This window comes from Camarhynchus parvulus, chromosome 10, assembly GCF_901933205.1.
Source record: "Camarhynchus parvulus chromosome 10, STF_HiC, whole genome shotgun sequence".
NCBI lineage: Eukaryota > Metazoa > Chordata > Aves > Passeriformes > Thraupidae > Camarhynchus > Camarhynchus parvulus.
This window is the reverse complement of record NC_044580.1, coordinates 5840142-5862161: the sequence shown is the minus strand read 5'-3', so window position 1 is coordinate 5862161 and position 22020 is coordinate 5840142. Positions and strand designations below refer to the sequence as shown.

The 22020-nt window shown below is 42.7% G+C and overlaps 3 protein-coding genes across 4 annotated transcripts; 1 reads left to right on the top strand and 2 right to left on the bottom strand.

Moving 5' to 3' along the window:
- Window positions 1-416: 416 nt before the first annotated feature.
- On the top strand, window positions 417-7816 carry LARP6 (La ribonucleoprotein 6, translational regulator). The gene is made up of 3 exons (XM_030955549.1): window positions 417-647; window positions 4526-4718; window positions 5820-7816. Exons 1-3 carry the CDS (start codon window positions 442-444, stop codon window positions 6888-6890), a joined length of 1470 nt encoding a protein of 489 aa, XP_030811409.1. The 5' UTR covers window positions 417-441; the 3' UTR covers window positions 6891-7816.
- A 698-nt stretch (window positions 7817-8514) lies between these two features.
- Window positions 8515-16780, bottom strand: ADAL (adenosine deaminase like). Of its 2 annotated transcripts, none has more exons than XM_030955550.1 (10): window positions 16640-16780; window positions 15069-15199; window positions 14494-14554; window positions 14054-14141; window positions 13385-13466; window positions 12548-12674; window positions 11801-11881; window positions 11061-11199; window positions 10498-10598; window positions 8515-9598 (listed from the first exon to the last, which is right to left on the bottom strand). In XM_030955550.1, exons 1-10 carry the CDS (start codon window positions 16697-16699, stop codon window positions 9407-9409), a joined length of 1062 nt encoding a protein of 353 aa, XP_030811410.1. In that variant the 5' UTR covers window positions 16700-16780; the 3' UTR covers window positions 8515-9406. The 2 variants fall into 2 exon arrangements, with proteins under 2 accessions (XP_030811410.1, XP_030811411.1); XM_030955551.1 differs by lacking the exon at window positions 16640-16780 and adding an exon at window positions 15893-15905.
- An 894-nt stretch (window positions 16781-17674) lies between these two features.
- TM2D3 (TM2 domain containing 3) lies at window positions 17675-21732 on the bottom strand. Its single transcript, XM_030955249.1, has 6 exons — window positions 21618-21732; window positions 20599-20697; window positions 19655-19812; window positions 18962-19136; window positions 18301-18376; window positions 17675-18028 (listed from the first exon to the last, which is right to left on the bottom strand). The coding sequence occupies exons 1-6, from the start codon at window positions 21703-21705 to the stop codon at window positions 17863-17865; spliced, it is 762 nt and encodes a 253-aa protein (XP_030811109.1). The 5' UTR covers window positions 21706-21732; the 3' UTR covers window positions 17675-17862.
- Window positions 21733-22020: the final 288 nt, after the last annotated feature.

Below are 22020 nucleotides of genomic sequence, written 5' to 3'. Positions count from 1 at the left end.
TATCCTTGTTCACTTGTGTATCTTATTTCCAAATCTCATCCTCGGCATTTAAACCACACTTACGCCAGGGAAACCTTTCTGACTTTCAGAAACGCAACGCTCTGGTCAGTGAGCAGCGGCGCAACCCCAAGGCTGCACCAGGAGAAGAGCAGCCGAAACGCTGCTTTCCGGCGAGGAGCCCGTTGTTTTCTGGTTCAACAGAAGCAGCCCTGTTCAGCCGTCAAGGGAAGGACTCCTCAGCTGCCCGGCGGGCCCGGGGGCGGCATGGCTGGAGGAGGGTCGGACCCTCCCGCTGCCGTGCGGCCGCGCCGGGGGAGTGGAGCTGGGAGCGCCGCCCCAGCGGGAGGGGACGGGGGGGACAGGAGGGGAGGCGGCCGGGCGGCTGTCGCAACCCGGGGCATCGCGGGTGTCGCGGCGGGCTGAGCCCGGCCGGGGAGCTCCATGGCCCAGCCGCAGCCGGCCGAGGCCGGGGCCGCGCCCGTGCCCGCCGGGCCGGAGCTGCCGGCGGGGAGCGGCCCCGTGCAGATCCGAGTGGCCGTCCAGGCGGCCGCCGAGGAGGACGAGGAGGACGAGGAGGAGGAGGGGGGCGGCGGAGCGCAGTGCCCCAGCTGCAGCGAGGAGGACTCGGGGCGCTGCGGGCGTTCCAGGTGAGCCCCCGGGCAGGGCGGGGCTGCGCGGGGCGAGCAGCGGGGCCGCCGCCGACACCCCCGGAACGGAGCGGGCCCGGCTGATGCAACGCCGAGGGGCGGGTGGGAGACGCTGGAAAGCCTCCAGCACGGACAGCCGGCGGCCGGGAGGGAGCTGCCCGCCGCACCGATGGCTCCGCCGGGCTGCGACCCACCCGCCCCCCACGGGACTGTCGGGCCCGGGGCTCCCCACAGCGAGAAACGCCGGGATCTGATGCCCCCGACATTTCCAATTCACTGCGTTTTACAGAAAGATTTCGGGGGGTTAGCTGTAGCTGTGTTTTGGAGTTTCGTTTTGGGGTTAGAGGTTTTGGGGTTTTCCCTCTTTTTGCCCGTTTTGGCTGGGTGGCCTGAAATAGCTTTGATTGCTATCTTACTAGTAAAACGAACATCCAGGATTTTTGTGCCAGCAAACTGCAGGAAGACAAAGATCTACTAGTTGTAGTTCATCCTGTGGTCTGTAGTAAAGCTGCAGATGGAGTCATAAATTGTCACATAAAAATTTAGGTACAGTAGCAAGAAATTCAGTATTCTATTTGAACATATATTGTTTCTAACTGATTTTCTAACTTCATACCTAGCATTGACTCAGAATGAACTGAAATGTTGTATTTTAAATTACAGAGGGGTTGTAGGGGAGTGAGAAATTTTCTGTAGCTGCCAAAACTGTCAACTATGGACTACAGAAACAGGAGTTGAACAGACCTAGGCACAGTGCAGTTAAGGTTTTTAAACTGAGTCATCTTAGTTATTCCAAAATCATATGTGACTGTTGTATTTTTGTAAAAATGTACAGCAGCCTACAATATTGCATTCCATGTACTGATTTCTTAAAATCAGAATATTATTTACATTATATCATTTACATGATAGTATTACTTGTGAAGAGCTTCTAGCTCTGGCCCAGACTAGAAAAAAACCCATGGTTATTTTTTCAAGCTTTGGAAGCTCTTAAATATTCTTAAATGCCACTTATTTAATCCTCTGCAGTAGGTGCTGTCTTCAGAAATGTTTGCTGACAGTGTTGATGTACATTCAGTTCTTGTGGAGGATGCCTTTTTGTAAATGGCCTCTTCCTGATCAGGAAAGGCCAGAGGTATTGCCATGGAGAGAACTCTAAAGACTCTACATCAAAAGTAGGTGAATGGAGTTTACATGTGCTTGTCATTTCCATATAACCTTACCTAAGGAATTCCTTTTTTGCAAATGCAGCATCTGATAGGAAATTATTTACAAGCATTGGGGAAATTATTAGGGATGATCTAAAACTGCTGGGAATGAGCCATCCACTCTCCAGCTGAAGCTTGCAGACAGCTTGCCATCAGTAGGCATCCAGTGCTGTATTCATGGTTTTGTTGACAAATGTGGACTGCCCTTGAGTGACTGTACTCTTGGAACTTATAAATTACATTGCCACATAGTGTTTATTAATGCAATACTTCATTCATTTGGAGACTCAGCTAAAACTTTTCAGAAGGTTAGATGCTATCCAAACAATTTAATATATTGTGAGATATTTAAAATTCCAAATCTGCTGTCTCTGTAGATATGTTTAGTTTCTTGTGTGACTAATGACCAGATGAGTCACCACACTGAAAGATTGTTTTTCATTCTGTTTTACAAGCATATCATCACAAAGCTCTGAATAAAAAAATAAAGTTGTGAATAACTACAAGGGTTTGGATCTTTGTCAATGTTGACTAAAATTATTTATCAACTACTTTTGTAATACAGTTGATACCCAGAGGTGCTACAGATTGATCATTATTACAAATTAACATGGAGCTAGTTAGCTACAAATTTCTGCATTTATTGAAGGTGCTATTTCCATGCAGCATTTAGTGAGGGCTGTTGTAAGAGCCCATAAGATTTTGCAAAAACTGACGTGTCTGCCAAACTTAGAAATAGTGTATAGGTCAAACTGTGGCCAGTATTTGAGAGGTGAAATGTTTCACCCTGATTCAGTGTGACAATGCTGTAGGTCTCTGCAAACATGCAATTCATTTTTGTTGTTTTCCAAAGCACAACGCCCTTTTTGTCTCTGAACAAACACCTGCAAATATCTATGCTAATAAATCCCTAAAACAAATGTAAGCCTGATCCAGAACTAAAGGCAAGCTTTTCCTAGCAGAACGTGGATTTGCAAAAAGGCTGAAATGTTCCAAGCTTCTTGTACCCAGACTAATTCTGAATCAGTAGTAAATGAAGTAGTGGGAAGGGATTATCATGAATGAAAGATAAACACCATTGGTTTTTGCTTTCTTCTGAAACCAGCAGCCACAGCTGGGCATTAGACATTTTTTACCATCCTAATCGTAACTTCATCTATCATCCTCCACTTCTGGCTTTGCCAAATAACAGAAATTCTTTGTCTTAGTCTATCATTCTTGTCATTCCTTTGAACTGTACCCTATCAAAGGCTAGGGAGATTTTTAACAGGGAGACTTCCAGGACTGTGCAAGTATCCACATATATCAGATGTGTTGCCCTATCATCAGAAGAAGCATCACAACTAAATGTACTGTAAGCTTCAAAAAGCCGGGTACCAGAGAGCTGCTGTAAGTGGTGCCAGCAGCAGGCAGAGTTCCTGTGCAGAGCCCCCTGACCTGCCCACTCTCTCCAGACAGCAGCACAGCCACAGCACTGCAGTCACTGCCTCTGTCACCCCTGCACAGGACTGTCCAGGGCTGGGGATCCAGCAGGCTGCATCCTCCCTGCCAGACTGGCCTCACAGCACTCCAGTGTGATGTCTGCTCCTTTTCCTAAGGATTCCAAAGCCTGCAAAAGCTACTTAAGACAGTTTTGGGGAAATGCATGTCTCCTTCTTTTCATTACTAATGTACCTGGGAGACCAAACTAGTACATGATTTATGGGCTGCTTAGTGGACGATTTTTTTTAACAGAAACTTTCATGATGATCTCACAACAAAACTAGACCACTAACAGCTTGAAAAAATGACTCTGACTTAAGATAGACTTGTCCATTATAGTCACCTGTAAATGGAAATGTCTATTTCAGCAACAAGCATCGCACACAGCAAGATGTTTATCTTGAATCCATGGCTGCAGTATTTTTTGAAGAGTAGAATGCTCAACAGTGCTCCATTTTGCCCAGGTACTCAGACAATGATGGGAGATAAAGAGAAGAAATGAGAATGACCTCATGAGGTCATTCCTCATGAGGAGCCTGCATGTGCACATATTGCATATAAACCTGTTTCTGAGGTACATGAGCTGGCAGGTTCAGACCCTGTTCTAAACTGCTGGTTATGTTACTCTGTCACTCTGGAAGTGACCTATAAAACGTGCAACAGTCCTGTCAGTCCTCCTTACTCCCTGGATATCAGCTCCTGCATCCATGCAGTGAAGAGGCTTAAGAAATCATGACTGCATCCAGTTGGAATATTCATTCTCTGGTATGTGACACTACTCATGAAGCACATAAAGGTCAGGCCTGTGTTTAATAGCTTCATACTGAAAAATATAACACTGTAACTGGAGGAACTTTGTATAGTACCAAGTGCCAGGGCACCTTCGTTTCATGTTTTGGTGGAGCATGGAGTTGTCAGTGCTTTCAAGCCATTAGTGTAGATGTCTCATTGTTCTGCACTGAGATCAGCTTTTGGAATGAGCTCAGGAACTCAAGTCCTTATGCTGGCTGGAAAGCTTCATGCTCTGAGCTAGCTTGCTGGCTCTGCTGGGTGGGTGATACCTGTCCAGTGCCCACATCTAAAGTCAGTTGGAACCATAATGGTTATGCCCTTTAATTTTGAAAGGTTGTTTGAATCCACTAATAGAAGATGAAGATCTGTTGATAAAATGATTTAACTGTTTTCCAGTGGTGGGGAAAATGATGATGACTCTGACCAGAACTGGAAACCACCAGAAAATGACCTGATCCGGAAGTTAATAGCACAGATTGAATATTACTTCTCAGATGAGAACCTTGAGAAAGATGCCTTCCTTCTGAAGCATGTGAGAAGAAATAAGATGGGCTATGTCAGTGTTAAACTCCTCACTTCATTTAAGAAGGTAAGCTAACTTTTTAAGACTTGAAAGGTCTCATGCAAGCCTGATGAAACTAAAAACAGTAGAAAAGATTAAAGTAACATTTTATGGAGGCAAGTTTATAGTCTTTATCTGCCTGGTTTTGCTATGATGGTTAGGTTTGTACTGATCCAGAACTTTCACTGCTGAACTTGATGATTGGCTAGGGAAATAATTGGCTTAAAAGCCTGTATGCTTTTAAATTATCATTCTTGGAGACAGGAGGACATTAGATAAAATTAATTTCCATGGCAACTACTCATGAACAGCTGGGTAGTCCTGGTAAAGTGACATTCCTGTCTCTGAGAAGGAACAGTGAATCTGACTTTTGGACGGAGAACTAAAAATGAAGAGTAGTATAAAGTATCTGGTAACCAATGTTCCTTAGACTTGGAGTTTTTTGGCAATTTTTTTTCTCCTTTCATTAGAAATGCAAGGAGAAAAATACATTTCTCCATACATTAGAAAGACGTATGTAGATCTGTACACAACTGATTTCTAGAATTACACTAGAAATACTTGGTCAAGATTCTAAATCTCATTGTTTTGCAGAGTTATGCAGTCTAGAAGTTAAGGCACTCTCAATTTCCTCAAACCACTTCAGATTATGCTGGTAACAGAAAAAGTCTTTATAAACATTTAATGAAAATGGAAGTTTGGGGTGTTTTTTAGACTGAGATTTTTTGAGGAAGGAAAGGTCAGTTCATTACAATGAAGACCTAAACTTAACAAAACTTCTTGTTTGGCATATGTAACCTCCACAGAACATACATTTTGATCATGGTTCAGGCCTAGATGTGGAATGACCAAATACTACTGAGTAGGCTTTCAGATGTAGTCATGATTCCCAGTTTGAGTTTTAGTGCCAGTTCTTGTTTTCATTCGATTCAACAGGACATGAGCTTTACAGGAGCTCACTGATGCCCATTATAGCATGAAAACTGTATACTTTCTCACTAAGTCTGCTACATGAAACGAAAATCCAGGGTTCCGCTTGTAGACTGAAGCCTGCATCTGCCTTAAAATTCAGTGACTACTTTGACTGGGTTTGCTCAGTTTTGTGCTTAACCTGTGTCTGTCCCGAAGGTGAAGCACCTTACCCGTGACTGGAGAACCACAGCCTATGCACTGAAGTACTCCAGCACTCTGGAGCTCAATGATGATAACAAAAAGGTGCGAAGAAATACTCCAGTTCCAGTGTTTCCAAGTGAAAATGTCCCTACCAGGATGCTACTGGTGTATGATATCCACATGATTTCTGAGCTGCAGGCCCTTAAAAAAGAAGAAAACGGATGCATGCAAGAAAGGATAATGGAGCACCTCCTCAAAGCCTTTGTAACTTTTGGTGCAATTTCATCAGTTCGTATTCTCAAGCCTGGCAGGGATCTCCCACCTGATATCAGGAGGGTTAGCAATCGGTACACCCAGCTGGGAACCCAGGAATGTGCAATTATAGAATTTGAAGAAGTAGAAGCTGCCGTACGTGCTCATGAGTTCATGTGTGCTGAAAACAAAGAGACCGGCATGAAAGTTGTCCAAATAGGCATGAAACCACCAAAGAAAAAAGTTCCCAAAGACAAGAACCGGGATGAAGATACCAGCAAGAGCCTTAAGAAGGCTCGATCCCTTAACAAGAGAGTTGAGGAACTTCAGTTTGCTGGTGATGAATCTTCAGCAAACAGCTCTTCTGACCCAGAGAGCAATCCCACATCACCACTGTCGGGACGCAAACGTACCCCAGCAAATACCACAAGTAATTTGAGCCCCATCATCCACCCAAACAACCATTTGAGTCCTAACATGTCACCCAGATCAAGTCCTTGGAATAGTCCATCTTCACTAAGAAAAGTAACCAAAAAATCTCCACTGGCTGAAGACAGCAAGCTGAATGCAAGCACTAGCCCTGAAATTCCAAGGAAATACACTGATTATTCTTCAGATAGCAGCATCACTCCTTCTGGGAGCCCCTGGGTGCAGAGAAGAAAAGCCCAAACTCTGACCCAAGAGAAGAGCCCTGTCAGCAGTCCCATGATGGTTCGGAAAATACAAAATGCAGATGGTCTCCCTGTAGGTGTGCTGAGGCTGCCTAAAGGTCCTGATGGCACCAAAGGATTCCACAATGGCTGTGAAAGAAGGAAGGCTATGAAGGGTGAATAGACTATTCTTTAAAAACAGTTTCACAAATCAGCCAACTGCTGGTGACCAAGTCTGGTGAAAAACTGTCGCTTGAGTGACTCAGTGAAGTCAGTATTTAATTTTAAAAGCTTTTGTATTTATATAGAGACTTTATCATTTGTATATTTGTATATTTTCTTCACAGAACAGATGAGGCTGGAAGGCATCTCTGGAGATTGCCCAGTCCACCTCCTTTGCTGAAGCTACAAGTCACTGATAGGTTTGAGTATCTGCAAGGACAGACTCCCCAGCCTGTCTGGGTGATGTGTTCCTTTGTTCAACCACCCACACAGAACCAATCTGTGCCCCTTTTCCTGTTACTGGGTATTGCTGAGAAGTGCCTGGCTACATCCTCTTTACTTCTTCTCATCAGATATTTAAAAACCTTGATGAGATCTTCCCCCAGAGCCCTCTCCACTCCAATCTAACCAATGCCCACTCTCTAGGGCTCACAGGAGGGACATGCTAGCCTTTGAATCAGCTGAATCACTTAACTAATGCAGGGCCCCTACCTGCATCCATTCTTTTTAATGTATTATTCTGAAACACCTAAATATTCAAGCAGCCATATAAATAATTGATGAAAGTACATTATTTGCCAAGCTAGGATCCTGAGGAGCACTGTGTACTTACACTTTAGTGGCTATATTATGAAAAGCTATGGAATGTTATTACCAGTCTCATCACAGGGAGCTGAGGTTTTGAAGACTGCCTGTGTTTGCCTCAGAAGGAACAGAGAAACCAATGCCACAGTGAGCAATTGTTCTCACATACATCACCAAAGCAGTATTGTTCAGGACTGCTTGTACTGAACCAGTGTGCATTTTCATGAGTAAAGACTGAGCACTGGAGATTGCTCTGTAAGTGTTCTCTTGTATAATCAGATGGAAATAAAAATATTAACTCTAGATCTATTTTGTTTACTTTAAAAATAAGTTGAGCTGCACATGAATAGATAACTTAAACCTCATCTTATACCATATGAAATTCCAGTAGCAGTTACTCAAAATTTTCATTGCATTCAGGGAAAAAAAAATCTTCTCTGCCCCATTACTGATGGTTAACTCTGTGATGATGCTTCACTCTGTGTGTCACAGTCATTTTTATACAATATTATAAACTAAACAGTAGTTTATAGAATTTGACAAGCAGGCTCAACAAAAAGTGCTTAAATTAAAATTAACTATAATGCTACATGAAGTCAAAGAAGGAAACTCCAGTTTTACTTACAAAAGTTAAACTGGAAAACTAGCCCAGGGACACTAAGAGCATTTCAAGTTGCAATGGTCATCTTGGGAAGTGTGCACGACATCAGATGGTGATTCTTCATTCCAAAAGTCCACATCCTGTCCAACTTCCTAAGTGTAACATTTCTGCTGTGTAAATAACTGCAGTAACTCACAGTTAGACTCCTATACACAGAAATCCCAGCTCTGTGTGTTGCTCTTTAGCCACCACGTACATTCCTGGTTCTTTCACTGCACACACAGATGGAATCCTCCAGGTGACCTCCTGACTCCCATGACACAAACTGCAGCATATGCACATTCACAGACTTTGTGAGCTCTCTGCACCAGAACACACAGGCAGCTGCTTGGAGAGGGCAGAGTGAACCCTGTGGCTGCCCAGGACAGGGAGAGCCAGGGGCTGCCACAGCAGCAGGGAGAAGCTGGCAGGGAGCATGGTGCTCCAGGGACTCACCCCACAGAATCCTGCTTCTCTTCTGTAGAGCTCAAACACACACATGCACACTTTGAAGTGCTGGTTTCAAAAACATGGAGCTTGAGGCTATTTTTATTCCTTTTTTTACACAACAAACAGCAATTATAAAAAGCATTTTAAGAATGAGACCACTTTGCCAAGTAGCTCAGTTACTGAAGGCATTCAAGATTCTTAAGTGCCTACACACCACCAGTGCCCAGGGCACCAGCAGAGACCCCCACATGCTACTCAATCCACAGCAGCTTTAGTCATACATGTACAGCAATAAAAACAGATACAACATTAATTCCTTGGTATAAATATTTAGTTCTCCCTGAGTTTGTTTCTGTCTTCACATTCAATCAAGAGCTCAAAGCCTGAAAACAAAACAAACCCCGAAAATACACACCACACATTCAAACTGCTTGGCTGAATGCTGCCAACAGAGATGTATTAAACACCAATAGCTCGGCCTTTATTTTGTTCCAGCTCTTAAATGTTTATATTATTATTACATATTTCAACTAAGTATTTTTTAAAATGTCATATCAACTCAAGAGAAACAAGGTGACAACACATCTGGCATTTTAGTCACTGGTTGAGAGCCCTTCTCACCTACCAAAAAAACATTTACTTCTGTCCCCAGTTACAAGGGATGCATTCCAGTTGCCTTCATTTCACACAGGCAGGTTAGGGCTGGGTTTAAAACCCTGAGGTCTGAAAAAAGCCAAGGACTTCAGTAAAAAAACCTTATTAACTCAGCTAATACACCTGAGCTATTCAGGACAACAGTTTGGTTAATCAAACAGAGCTGGCTTCAGCTTACACCATTGCTCCCTCAGCTTGGATTTTACTGCATTTGAAGCAAAAATATAGTTGATTGATTCATAGGAAAGATCCCACATCTGTGATCGAGTCAGATTAAATGTTTTTGCAACCAGCTCATACTCTTGCGATAGGTCAGTGGCGAAGACACCTTTATCATCAGTCTGGAGTTAAATTCAAAGGAAAGAAATAAAAAAGTTTAAATTAATTCCTCTGTATCAAAAAGGTTTTTTTCTATACATACAAACCAGTTTTATCTTGCTGTCTCACATTTTATTCCACTGTTCTTTCATCTCTGGTTATTTCATTCTTATTTGCCCTATTTTCACTAAAAATGAATAAATTATTCAAACACATAAGAAAACTTCTTAAAATGATGGCACGATTTATCAAGAAAATAGGATTTCCTACTAAAATTGCTAGAAAGATTGCTATCAAATGATGTATATATTCAAGGTATGTCACTATGTGCAGGTCTCCTTATTCCTCTTGTCCCTTCCCCCAGATAAGCAGTGCTATTTATATATATATATATATATATATATATATATATATATATATATACACACTTGAACAATGCTATGGAATATGGGGGTTAAACTAACAGGATAATACTGAAACCCTGCCAATGGCAGCACAAGTACTTGGCACCTGCAATGCTTAAAGACCTTAATGAGCTATCAGGAGAACTATGAAGAGCAGGAGCTCTCACCCAGCACAATGAACACCAAGTAAGCAGAGATGTATATGTAAGCACTGGAGCCATGGGTTGTAAGAGAAATCTGTCATTGTGCAAAGAGCTATGAAGTTCACTGCTTGTATAGCTGACCATTTTATCCCACAGAAAAGAGTCCTGGCTTTACAATAGAACCAAGATAAATGCTAGCAATTCCCATTTGAATTAAAAGCATTTCTCAAACTGAACATTATGATTTCCTAAAAGCAAATGATTTGCTACAAGGTCAGAAATTGTAATTCAGTTCTGATCCATAAACAGAGAAAGACTTCTCCAACTTCACTTAGCCCTTTGATTAAATATATGCTTAAAAATCAAAAACCTTACACAAAGCACTGCAGGATGGCCCAAGCTGTACCAGTATCCAAAATGGTGTTTGTCACAGGAAGGCACTGTCTGAGATTTTATGTTTGATGTCATGCAAAATTCTAAGGGAAAAACAGAAAAAGAAATGAGGACATATATTAAAACAAGAGACACGTTAATTTACTTAGAAAGGTCCTGAATAAAAATTAAAATCAGCTACTGCTGATTTTCTATGCTTCTTTTGTAATTTCTTTTGAGAAAAGTTTGCTAATTGATTTCTTTGGGGTATAAAATGTAGGGAGCTTGCAAACCAGGTACAGAACCACCACACAGTCTTGTACAGTAATGACAAATTACAATTTGGGATTTGGTTTTGCTTCCATCTGAGACATCAGCTGTTGTCTGCTGCCACAAAGGTGCCAAAAACCCCACAAGTGTCATGAGTGTACCTTTATGGGCAAGTCTCAATGCCACATTTGTCCAAGTCACCACTGGTCAGAGACAAACTGGTGTCACTAGATCAGCAGCACATATCCTGTTCTGATATCCAGAGATGAAGTCACGGTAAATGTTTTTTTCCTTACCAATAGGTATATGATTCTGCTGAACCAGTGACACTATCTCTTCAGAACCTGCTGCTGTGGAGTTGAGAAATGTTCCATGTCCAATTCTGTCAGGAGGCAGGCCCAGGAGAATCTTGGTTTCCTCTTCTTGATTTGGAATCTAGAGAGGATATATGTCACATTCTGTCAAGGCAGCATAAAACAGCACATGATATATTTACAATGGACTTTCAGTTCTACTTTCACAGCATCTCTTACCCAAAAGAAAGTGTTAGTGAAATAGAAACAAGTACAAATATGCTGATGACATCCTGTCCTGCTTAATTTCCTGAAAAAATAACTATCTTCAGTAATTATTTGGCTTCTCAGAGCCAATTCCAGCCACCATTTGAGCAAAAGCTCAACTCTTTCTACTGATCCCAGTGGAACTAACAGAGCTCACTGCTCACAAAACTGTGTAGATTTCACTACACATGATTGCTGATATTAATACCAGTAAGAAAGCAGTGGATCTCTTAGAAAACTCCTAATTTCACACCTAAACCACAATTTATATAGTACAGGAAGAAATAATCTGGCTGTTCAGATTTAGAACAAAAGGTTGAAGATTTCTCCTTGTTTTCTTGTCTCTTCTCAAATGCCCCAAACAATTAATACTTTGGCCTGAGAAGTAAAAAATGCACAAAAGGTAATTTTAGTTTCACTGAGATTTTCACAAAATGACAATTACAGAGAAGCATCAAAATAAAAAACCCTTTTACCTCACAAAGATGCAGTGCCAGCTTCAGACCTGCTTTTTTTGCTTCAGAGAGCGGTTCCAAAAAATCTTGACCATGTCCTGCCTGGAAAACAAGAACACATCACTATTCTACAGCTTACTTGACAAATCCCTGTCATTACCATAATTAAGAAGTCTAGCAATATCCAAACACTACATTCAAACAGAGTTACATTTAAATTATTCCACTTTTCCCATTATTTCCATGTGGAAGGCAGCAAGTCAAACAAGCCTGTGCCATATGGTTTAGAGCAATGGATCAAACACCAGTGGCTCACATGAGCCTAAGACTTACAAGCCAATTGTCTTGATTTGGGTACCTTCTACACAGCTGCCACCTAGAGCTATTTCACTTCAGCTTGACAGCTGTCCTCAAACATTTTTACTTTCTTAATATGAAATGTACACTTGGTGCAGCTAAACAGAATGTGAACTATTGACAACTTGCCTCCACCCAGTTTTCTCACTGGGACAATTGAGTTATACACACACTTCCCAGATAAACACTGCATTTCAATGGTCCTTTTTTCAGTCACACACTAATCTAGGGTTCTTTGTTAGAGAATCTGCCCCTTATAGCAACAGGGATTAACCCAGTATGAACCTATTCCAGCTAGGCACAAAAACTGGACAAAAACTTGTGAGAAAAAACTATGTTTAGAACCACCTGCTGTTACACAACATTATACATTTATCTTCAAGAACAGACTCAAATAAACCAAAAACTTACAGTGGGATCACCACTGAGGTCAAGTCCTACTACAACCCCATCACTGGAAAGCAGGAACTCTTCAGCAAGTTTTACAGTCTGCTTAGCAACTGCTGGGCCATCTCTTCTGTTTATTGCTATTAACAGCCTGGGACAGAAATGTATTAAATTATTAAATGAAATTATTTATAATTTAATAAAGCTGTAATATCAGGAGCACAACAGATCTGATACCAACAAAAAATGGCAGTTCATATCCTTCGTGGCTGAGTATAAAGAGTATTTGTATAGGAGACTGTTCTAGGAATGAAGGTACCAAAGTGCAGAGGGACACAGACAGAGAAATAAGTTGGCCCATGATATGCAATAACACACATGAAGGATGAAAATTCTTCAGCTTTCACAAATAAATCTAGTAAAGGTTGCTACAAAGGCTCTAAAAGACAGGAGAGCAAACTGTCTCCAAACAGCCACTGACACCTTCTGAAACTTCTCTGCTGCTCAGGACCAGCTCTTCTTTAGAGTAGGTGCTTGTACAGCTAATCAAACTAAATCTTTGCAACGAAGCTGAGCTGTGAAAAGGGAGCCAATTCCATGAAAAACAGTTCTTTTCCTGAAAATGTTGCAAAGAAGGAACAGTCTTAAAGATGAGAGGTTTTACCCAGTTTTCTTCTTTAGCAGTAAAAAAGGAGATAAAAAGTCAGGTGTCCATATTAATTACCTGTTTCCACTCCATGTAATCTGGTTTAAAACAATTTTCTTTCCTATACTAATGGCTTGTAAACCCCTGTGCAAGCATGACCAAGCATCAGACTACACAAAACCTTGAAACAGAGGTGTTCCACATGCTTTATTTACCTTACATCTATATCCAAGCCTTCTTCTTGACACTGCTTTATACCCTCAAGTACAGTTTCAACATACATCCTTTTGGTCATACCTGCAAACACATGCACGCGTTTGGAACAAACATATTTTAAATTATTTTTATTATATTGCAGACCCAGCTCTCTAGTCTCCTAAGTTTCATGTTGAACCTTTGATTTTAGAGGATATAGTCTTCTAATCCATGTAATTCTAATTCTGTCTGTAAATACAGCTTTACTGTGAAGCACATATTTGAACTAAACCTCTTCCTAAGCATGTGGAAAAATTAAAATGACTTTGTGTGAACCAGAGAATCACAATAGGATTTCTATTATGTGTTTCCATAAACCACATCTAGAAGAAAAAACCAAAACAACACAAGTAAAACATATCAGTTATTAAAATTATTAGCAGACTCAGATGCCATACTCAAGTGAATAACCCAATCTCATGGGTCATAGACTTATGACCAACCCCTTTTTTCCCCTCAAAAATCTAATAGGAAAGTGACATGCTTTTACATGGTTAAATCTTAGCTTTCATATTTAAAGTATATTTTTATTGAACCAACTAAATTTGACTTTACTGTTATTAACATAGTTTTCAACTAAGTTTTATAGTGCAAGAAGATGACAAATTAAAAACCAGAAAAGACTGTACCTGTGGAATTTTCTTCTCTTGGAGTGCTTCTCAATTCCAGATACTTAACACCATCATCAGCAAATTCTTTAATGACATCTTTAGTTATCTGATTAAGTAAAAAGTGTATTCAACATCATAAAAGTGATTCTTATTATCAGTTATATTTTCATTTACAACTAAAAGACCCAGTTATTTTTTGTTGTGAAACACTTGCAATGTTTTCAGGTCCAACGTGTTTTTAATGGTCCCCATGTCTGTGGAAATACTACCACACAGAAGGTACATTTGATTCCTTCAGGGATAGTGAAGGGAGTTCAAGAGTTTTACAATAATTACTCTGCCTTCAATTGAAAAAGATAATTTTTGATATTGTTACTTGGAACCCAATGCTCTTAATCCAACTGGTTGTGATTGTGTGTATTGCTTGCTTGTTTGACGTGAACTTTTAATTAATTTACCAGTAAAATATCTTCAGTCCTCGTGGTAACCTGATAGATGATCTGAAACATCTGAAAACATCTAAAATAAAATTTAAAAAAATTAATTCAAAAGACACTGAAAGAGTATGTAGAAAAAAAATCTACATTTTAAAAACACCTGCCCATTGGATTCAACTAACCAGAGTGTAGCTTGAAATACAAAGAGACATCTGAACGGCAATTTCTTATTTTAGATACTAACAAAGCATTCACAACAAAAGTTGTAACTACCACAAAGCTTTTTGAAGGAAAAGGAAAACATGAAGTTTCCAAAAAAGGAAACTATGTGAGTCCATTTTCTCTGAAAAGTAGATGATCTAAGTGAAAAATTTCAATCCTTTAAAGAAGAAATTAATCAAGAGTTTTCCTTTTAGTTTGCAAGCACTGAAGAAATTACTTTGTAGATACAAATATAAAAAAAAAAACCTATGAGATTATGATGTAAAACTTAAAAGCATATTTTCTGTGGCTAGTGTGTAAGGCCACACATTTCTGTTTCCAACTCAAATGAAAAGCCTTTGGTAAATGTTCATCACACACATGCATATACTCACTCATCTAAGGTTCTTTTCTTTCCTTTGTCAATCACAGTCATTCCATTCTGGATCTGAAGGTTTGGCTTCTGGGCCATGAGTTTCTTCATAGTAGCAGTACTGATACAGCCATTCAAATGAGCATGGAGTTCCTACAGAAATAAAAATCCTATGGACTTATGAAAAGGATGGCATCTGCACCTTGTTTGTACTACTGTTCTTGTATCCTACATCAGTGTTTCACTCTGAGTTTGAAAAGAACAGTTATCTGCATTTTGGCTAATAATAACTTCCTCAGGTTTTTGCAAATGGTTCACCTGAGAACTGCCCTATTTCTTTTGTGGCTGCTGTTGGCTCTGGTCTCCATGGGAGCACAGCTGGCTCAGCAAAGAGCTCTCCAGACAATTCTTGGGGTGGTGTGATGCAAGCTGAGGAGGAAGCCAATAGCTGCTTCAGTATTACAAAAAGTACAGTAAGGATTCAAGAACTCTCCCCATCCACTGCAAGTTAAATGTACATGTCCATCATTCAAATATAGCAACAGGTGTCTACCCACTCCCCTTGCCTTAGCTCATACTCTAAAGTTTAAACTCACTCCAGAAACGCAGCAAGACTCTGCCATGAGCAGCAACTGCAGTAACTGCACTCCTTTGCCTGAGGCCTCTTTCTACCTGACTTTCTACTGACATCCTGACTTTGGGCTCCAAAACTATGATCCTCAGCTCCACTCAATCACTTCACCTTTCCTTCTTCTTATCTCCAGGCTCCTGACTTTAGGAATGGGTCTCTAGCGCCCTCCCAGCTCGTTCAAAATGTATCCACAAAGCATCTACTTTGTTACCTACCTCTCGTCTCCCTGTACACATCCATTCTCAATAGGAAAAGAAAAATTCAATAAATACTTCTCCTCAAGCTTTACATTGCAAAACAATGTTGAAATTGTAAGCACCAGAAGCTGTGGCTGCTTACAGATTCTGGTGACTAAGCCAGATACACAGTGCTACAACTGTGTTATATTTCTCACAAGCTTACAATTACCTCACAGAATTCTGTCAGACATTAAACACACACCCTGAAAAGCAACTTAGTGAAAAGGAGCACTGGAATGCCAGGATGGTGTGGTCTGAAGTGGGTTTGCCGGTGCCCCCGTGCACTGCCTGTGCAGAGCTCAGTGCTGGAGTACGTGCCCTGGGGGTTTGGTGAGCGCGGCACACGAGCCGCGATAAATCCACACGCACCCCTACGGAAGGCTTGCACTGATATGCCAGAAGTGAGGCACACCCTGGGGACATGGAGAAAAAGCGTTATCTGAGCCAGACTTCTTGGCTAGACTGAGGGGGGACAGGACAAAAAGAGAAAATGAAGATCGCGCTCAACTGATTTAATTGCAATTAGATTAGTAAGGTCTGTAAGCAAACCGGACAGGCAAACACCCGATGCATTTTGCGGTGGGATAAGGCCGTCAGAAACCGCGCGTTTGTGAAGAACTCCGAGACAGCAGCAGCGTCTGTCGCTCTGTCTGTCTGTCCGTCTGCAGCCCGAGCCCGGTGCCGCCGGAGGAGGGTCCGGGCCCGCCGCCCCCCGCCGCTCACCGCTTTGGGCAGCCGTCGGTAGAAGCGCAGCTCCCGCTCGCGGTCCCGCTCTGCCGCCATGGTGGCTCCTGTGCCGGCGGGGCGGGACGAGCCGTGGCTTGGCGGCGGCACCGCCCCGGCCCGGGCCTGGCACCGCCCCCGGCACCGCCCCCGGCACCGCCCCCGGCACCGCCCCCGGCACCGCAGAGCGCGGGGCCGCGCCCGCCGCTCCGCCCGCCCCGCGCCGCCGCAGCGGGACTGAGCCGAGACCACGACAAACACTCTCAGCATTAACGCCAGGCAAGATTCAAGGGGCAGTTTATTGAAGCCATAGCATTTCCAGCCCGACGGCTCCGCAGCGCTCCAGCGGCGGCCGCTCCAGCCCCGGGCCAGGGGCACGCACGCACGGCCGGGCATCCACCGCGAATGCACAAAGCTGTCCTGCAATGGCACTAGTCCGCTACATTATCCCGCCACAAAGTCCTAAGTGGATAAACTCATCGATTATATTGCCAACCCTTTTTGAAAGTAATTTGGCAAGCTTGCTAGCTATAAGGATAGGAACCGTAACTTTCATAGATATGCTGGTCAAACCCAACCAAAACAGAGTTATTCCGAACAATCAAAAAAATCTATTTCAATTATTTCATATTTAGCGTTTAGTGATACTGCAGTCTAATTCTAAACTCCTTCACAATTTGAAGTTGAGTCCCTAAGCAGATATTGGCTCTTGCTATGTCCCAAACCAAGAAGATAATGTAATTAACATTATAAAACATGGTGATTTACATACCACCCACATAACTCAGGCAAATAAATTATCCTCCCACAAATACAAAAAAAAATACTGACATATTTAGGGAAGTTAGATTTAGAGTTAAATTCAAGCATAGAAATATGAAGTAAACAATTCAGTATTCAAGTTAGTTTACAGCTCTTTGGGGGCCTGACAGATCATCCAAGCTCAAACACAGTGGAGAATTTGGTTAGCTGCTCAACTTTTTTTCATAGAAAAATACCATGTCCATAGAAGAAATGAAATTAATTTCAACTTACTCAGTGATCCACTCTTTTATTTGACCTTAGTTAAAGGCAAACCACGTACAGATACTGTACATTAATATGTATGCACATACAACAAACAGTTGTTCTTCATTCTACCTTAAAGGCTCAAACCTCCACACTTGTTTATTTAGAGCCCTTTGCAGGCGATGACTCCTCTCAGAAACACATTGCACCCACATTTAAATATAGAGAGATCCATCTGCAGGTCCCACATAGCCAACACCTATTAGCAGCACATCAATCAGTGTCCATATTCCAAGTCCACCGAAGCTGAAGAGTTTTCCCAGACCTTCCCGCCACTGACCCAAATAGAAACGATCGGCACCAAATCCACCAAGGGTGATGCTATAAGAATAAAAATATGATTAATTATTATTATTTTAGAGGAACCTGGGTACCCAAGTGTTTTTCCTCCAGCTGTGTTTGTTGAAGACAGCCAGCACTGTTGCATGTGAACTCTCCATGCACTCTATGCCCACCATTTCAAGCTAGACTATCTGAAATACTGGTTATCCAGCACACCTTTAAAAAATACCAAGCAGAAAACCACAGAACCTGAAGATTTTAAAGAAAATGAATCTATTTTAGCTTAACACTATCCAACAGTTCCTGCTTACCTCAGTGCCAAGGCAGTAGACCACTTATAACCTCCAGTCCAGTTGCAATAGAGCATCTTAGGAAAGACACGGTTACCTAAATATTAGAAAATATTAAAACCTCAATGCAATAAACAAAGACCATATAATAAGGAAGAATAAGACAAGGAAGAAGATACTATATTTTTCCAAAAGGAGTCTCAAAGGGTTGTCACTAACTGAGAAACAATTGTCATCACACAAGCTCATTTATACCCTGCAGTTCTCTGTTCCAGCAGTCTTGGTCCCATATCAGAAAAGTCAGTGAACAAGCAGAGGGAAAATTAAGCCCAGTTGGATAGAATCAGCATAATTTTTTTTAATTGGCCTATGGAGACATTTGATATTGATTCTATTAGTGGTCTGAGAATCAAACCACTAGTAGGTTCAAGTAATTTTAACTCACAGAAGTTGACAAAAATAGAAAAAACTGTTTTCTCTGCTGTGACAGTATACAACAATACAATAAGTCAATGTTTGCAGTTGGATGTTGCCATTATGCTAAAAAATGAAATGCAACAATAAAAAATTCAGTAGATTGATCAAGGATCAGGCTGTTATTGCAAAAGGACACAAACAATCTTTGTATTTACTCATTACAAATTACGTGGAAAATTCTTTAGAGAACTCCAGCCCACCTTACCTAGACAATGAATGTGATCCCGGACTGTGCAAGTTGCATTGTATCGCTGCCGAGGGCAGGAGACTGTCATGCAGTTTGTGGAATTGGTACACACATAATCACTTGTGGCCAACTGCCAGCAAAACTGGCACGTCATGTTAATTGTAAAGTTCTCCTGCTCGTGGTTATTCTCATCCTGTAAAAGGACAGCACTATTACTTCAATAGTATTAAAACCAAAAATCAATGTGCAGTATCAAATTAGATTTCATGAGTAGACATTTTGGGCAAAAGAAGAATTGTTCTGTTTGCTACCTTTTATAGAGCAGAATAGAAAACTACCAAAGAGGTATCAAAGTCACATTTAACATTCCTTATTCCTCCAGTCTAAGGCTGCTGCCAAAAAGAGGACTAATTTAATTTCACCTCTAAGGTCAGTTTGTAGCTCTGGCAGATATCTAGCCTCCCCACTCTGAAAATGTTTGGAGTGCTTTAACTCAAAGGCATGGCCAGGTAATGAAAAGATCCAAGGCAAGAAAGGCAAACCAGGGAAGGGCAGGCCTGCCTCTTCAACAGCCCACAGTGAGTGATCAAACTTATCACAGAACTGCAAACCTGCCTACATCAGAACTTGGAAATCAATATTCTACATTTTAATAAAAGATGTCACAGTTTAATTACTTAAATCTGAGGTTAAGAGTAACAGGCTACTTACAACACAGTGAACATGCGGCTTGACTCTGCAATCAAAAGTTGCTGTCTTCCCATATATGCAGGAATAGTTTGTGTTACATGTCATGCAGTCTGGTGGCAGCCTACTGCAAAGCCCGTTGCTGGGACAGTTAGTCAGGTAAGGTGGAATTTCTGTACTTTCTGAAAGGTGCAATAAGTGAATTAAGAACGTGAGTAAAAAAAAAGCTAAATAGTCTAAAGTATTTGTATACATTATTTTATACATATGCATAGACAAACACATGCACTGACACTGTATAAAGTGCTTTCCTCACTATACATGGAGCAGCATTCCCAGCCTGTGCTGTGAGAGTCAGAGGAGCCACAGGGCACTGTGCAGGACAGCAGCCACCACTCCAGCACAGCACCAGGACTGAGCTGATGGGGATTAGTGCCGCCTCAGCCAGCGCTCCTCAGCAGAAGTAATCAGTTCAGGAATAGCAGCGGGTGACACGGGTAACCTACTTTGAGTTGAGCTCTAATTAGGGCTACAGCTACCTCAGCCATTTGGTGTTTGCACGTGTACAGAATCACCTCCTAAACTGGCAGCAAGAACAGCATTTCTGTCAGTCCTGGTGCACCCTCAGTGAGCTACAAAGCTGTACTGATGGTGGACAGGGAGCAAGTTCTTGCAGGATGCTGGAGTCTTCCAAGAATTTCCACCATCCTGAGGAGTATAAACCACATATACCACCATGGTACTTTAACCTACCATTTTCTAGTTGTTGTACGGACCAGTTGTCTAATTAGATAACCCAAAGTAATTGTGGGGGTCATTGAAGATTAATTCATAATGTGCTACACTGCAATGCTTCTTACCACCGTGAAATCATGTACAGGTTTCTAAGACCCAGTTTAAGAACTTTTGGACTCAAGACTGAGAAGGATCTACGACTAACAACCCAAAGAAACAACATAATAACTTACCTACTGCTTTAAAATAGGGAGCATTTGTACTTGTTGAAGTCAGGCTCTTTGCCAGTGTAGACTGCGGCTGCGAAAGCTTTGTCGTCATCAAAGATCCCGCTACAAGACAAAAACAGTGGAGAAAGTTAAATTTCTAAAACAAATTTCATCTTCAGAAACAGTTTGATTTCAGCACTCTGATATGAAAAAGCAAGTGGAAAGTTTAATGAGATAAGGAAAAAATCTCTTTTCCTGTTCTACTAATAACGGGATATTTATGTTAAATACTAGAAAGAGCATTAGAATGAAATTGTTCCTTTAAGACAAGGAATTACATTTATTTCCATTCAATCTAATTTTTGATTCATGAGAATTAAAAGCACTGCTCAGAAAGCAGATTTTACACAGGGTTTTCTACTGAACAATACCATTTAATGAAGCAATGCAAGCAGTTCTTTGACAGAAGGACGGAGCAGAGGAGCCGCTCGGGAGGCACGGCTGTGTCCGTGCGGGCGCTGCGCGCTGCTCTCTGCGGAACAGCCGGCTGAGGGCTGGGACAGCCGCGATGTGCCCGCTGTGCCGAGCCCTCACGGCGGCCACCGGGCACGGCGGAGGAAGGAGAGGCAGCTTTGTCACACCACCCACCCTGACCGTGCCGAGGAGCCCCAGGACGCTCTCAATCACACACGTTCGCGACAGAGAGCAGGTACAAAACGTGCTGTGTAATAGAGCAGCACACGAGCCGGCGAGCGGGGCCTGGCCCGTCTTCTGCCCTGACACCGAGAGCCTCAGCCCCAACCCCGCAGAGCCGGCATAACAAAATGCGGCCATGCCCCAGACACCCGCTTCGCCCTCAGTCAGGGGAGCGGCAGCGATCCTCACCCCACCACGGGCACCACCGCAGCCGGACCCGCGCTCAACGCTGGCCGCAGGAGCGGCCGCTGCCGTTCGGGGTAGCCGTCCCCACCCCAGGCCCAGCCGGAGTCCCTGTCCCTTCTCCCACCCCCGCCACCCTGTCTCGGCCCTGTGGCCGCGCTCACCACGGCCCGAGAGGACGGAGAGCTGTGACAGGAACAGCGCGGCCCCGCAAAGCCCGCGCAGGGCGCGCCGCCACCACCGCGCCGCCATCTTGGTGCGGCCGGCGGGCCCCGCGCCGCCGCCAGGGGGCGGGCAGGGGGCGGGGCCGGGCCGGCTGAGGGGAGCGGCGGCGCCAGGGCGGCCCCTCACGGGAGCGGACACCGGCAAAGCCCGAAATTCGCTCTGAAACCCCCGAAACACCCTCAGAACCTCAGTGCTGCAGGCTCAGTACACCGCACATGGAGCACGGAAGCGATCGTCCGTAAAAATGTAGGTATTATAAAATATAGAAATAAAAATTGCCCGCCACTCCCCACGTTCATTCTGTCAAGTGGAACAGAAAGCTTTCCTGTTGTTACTTCAATG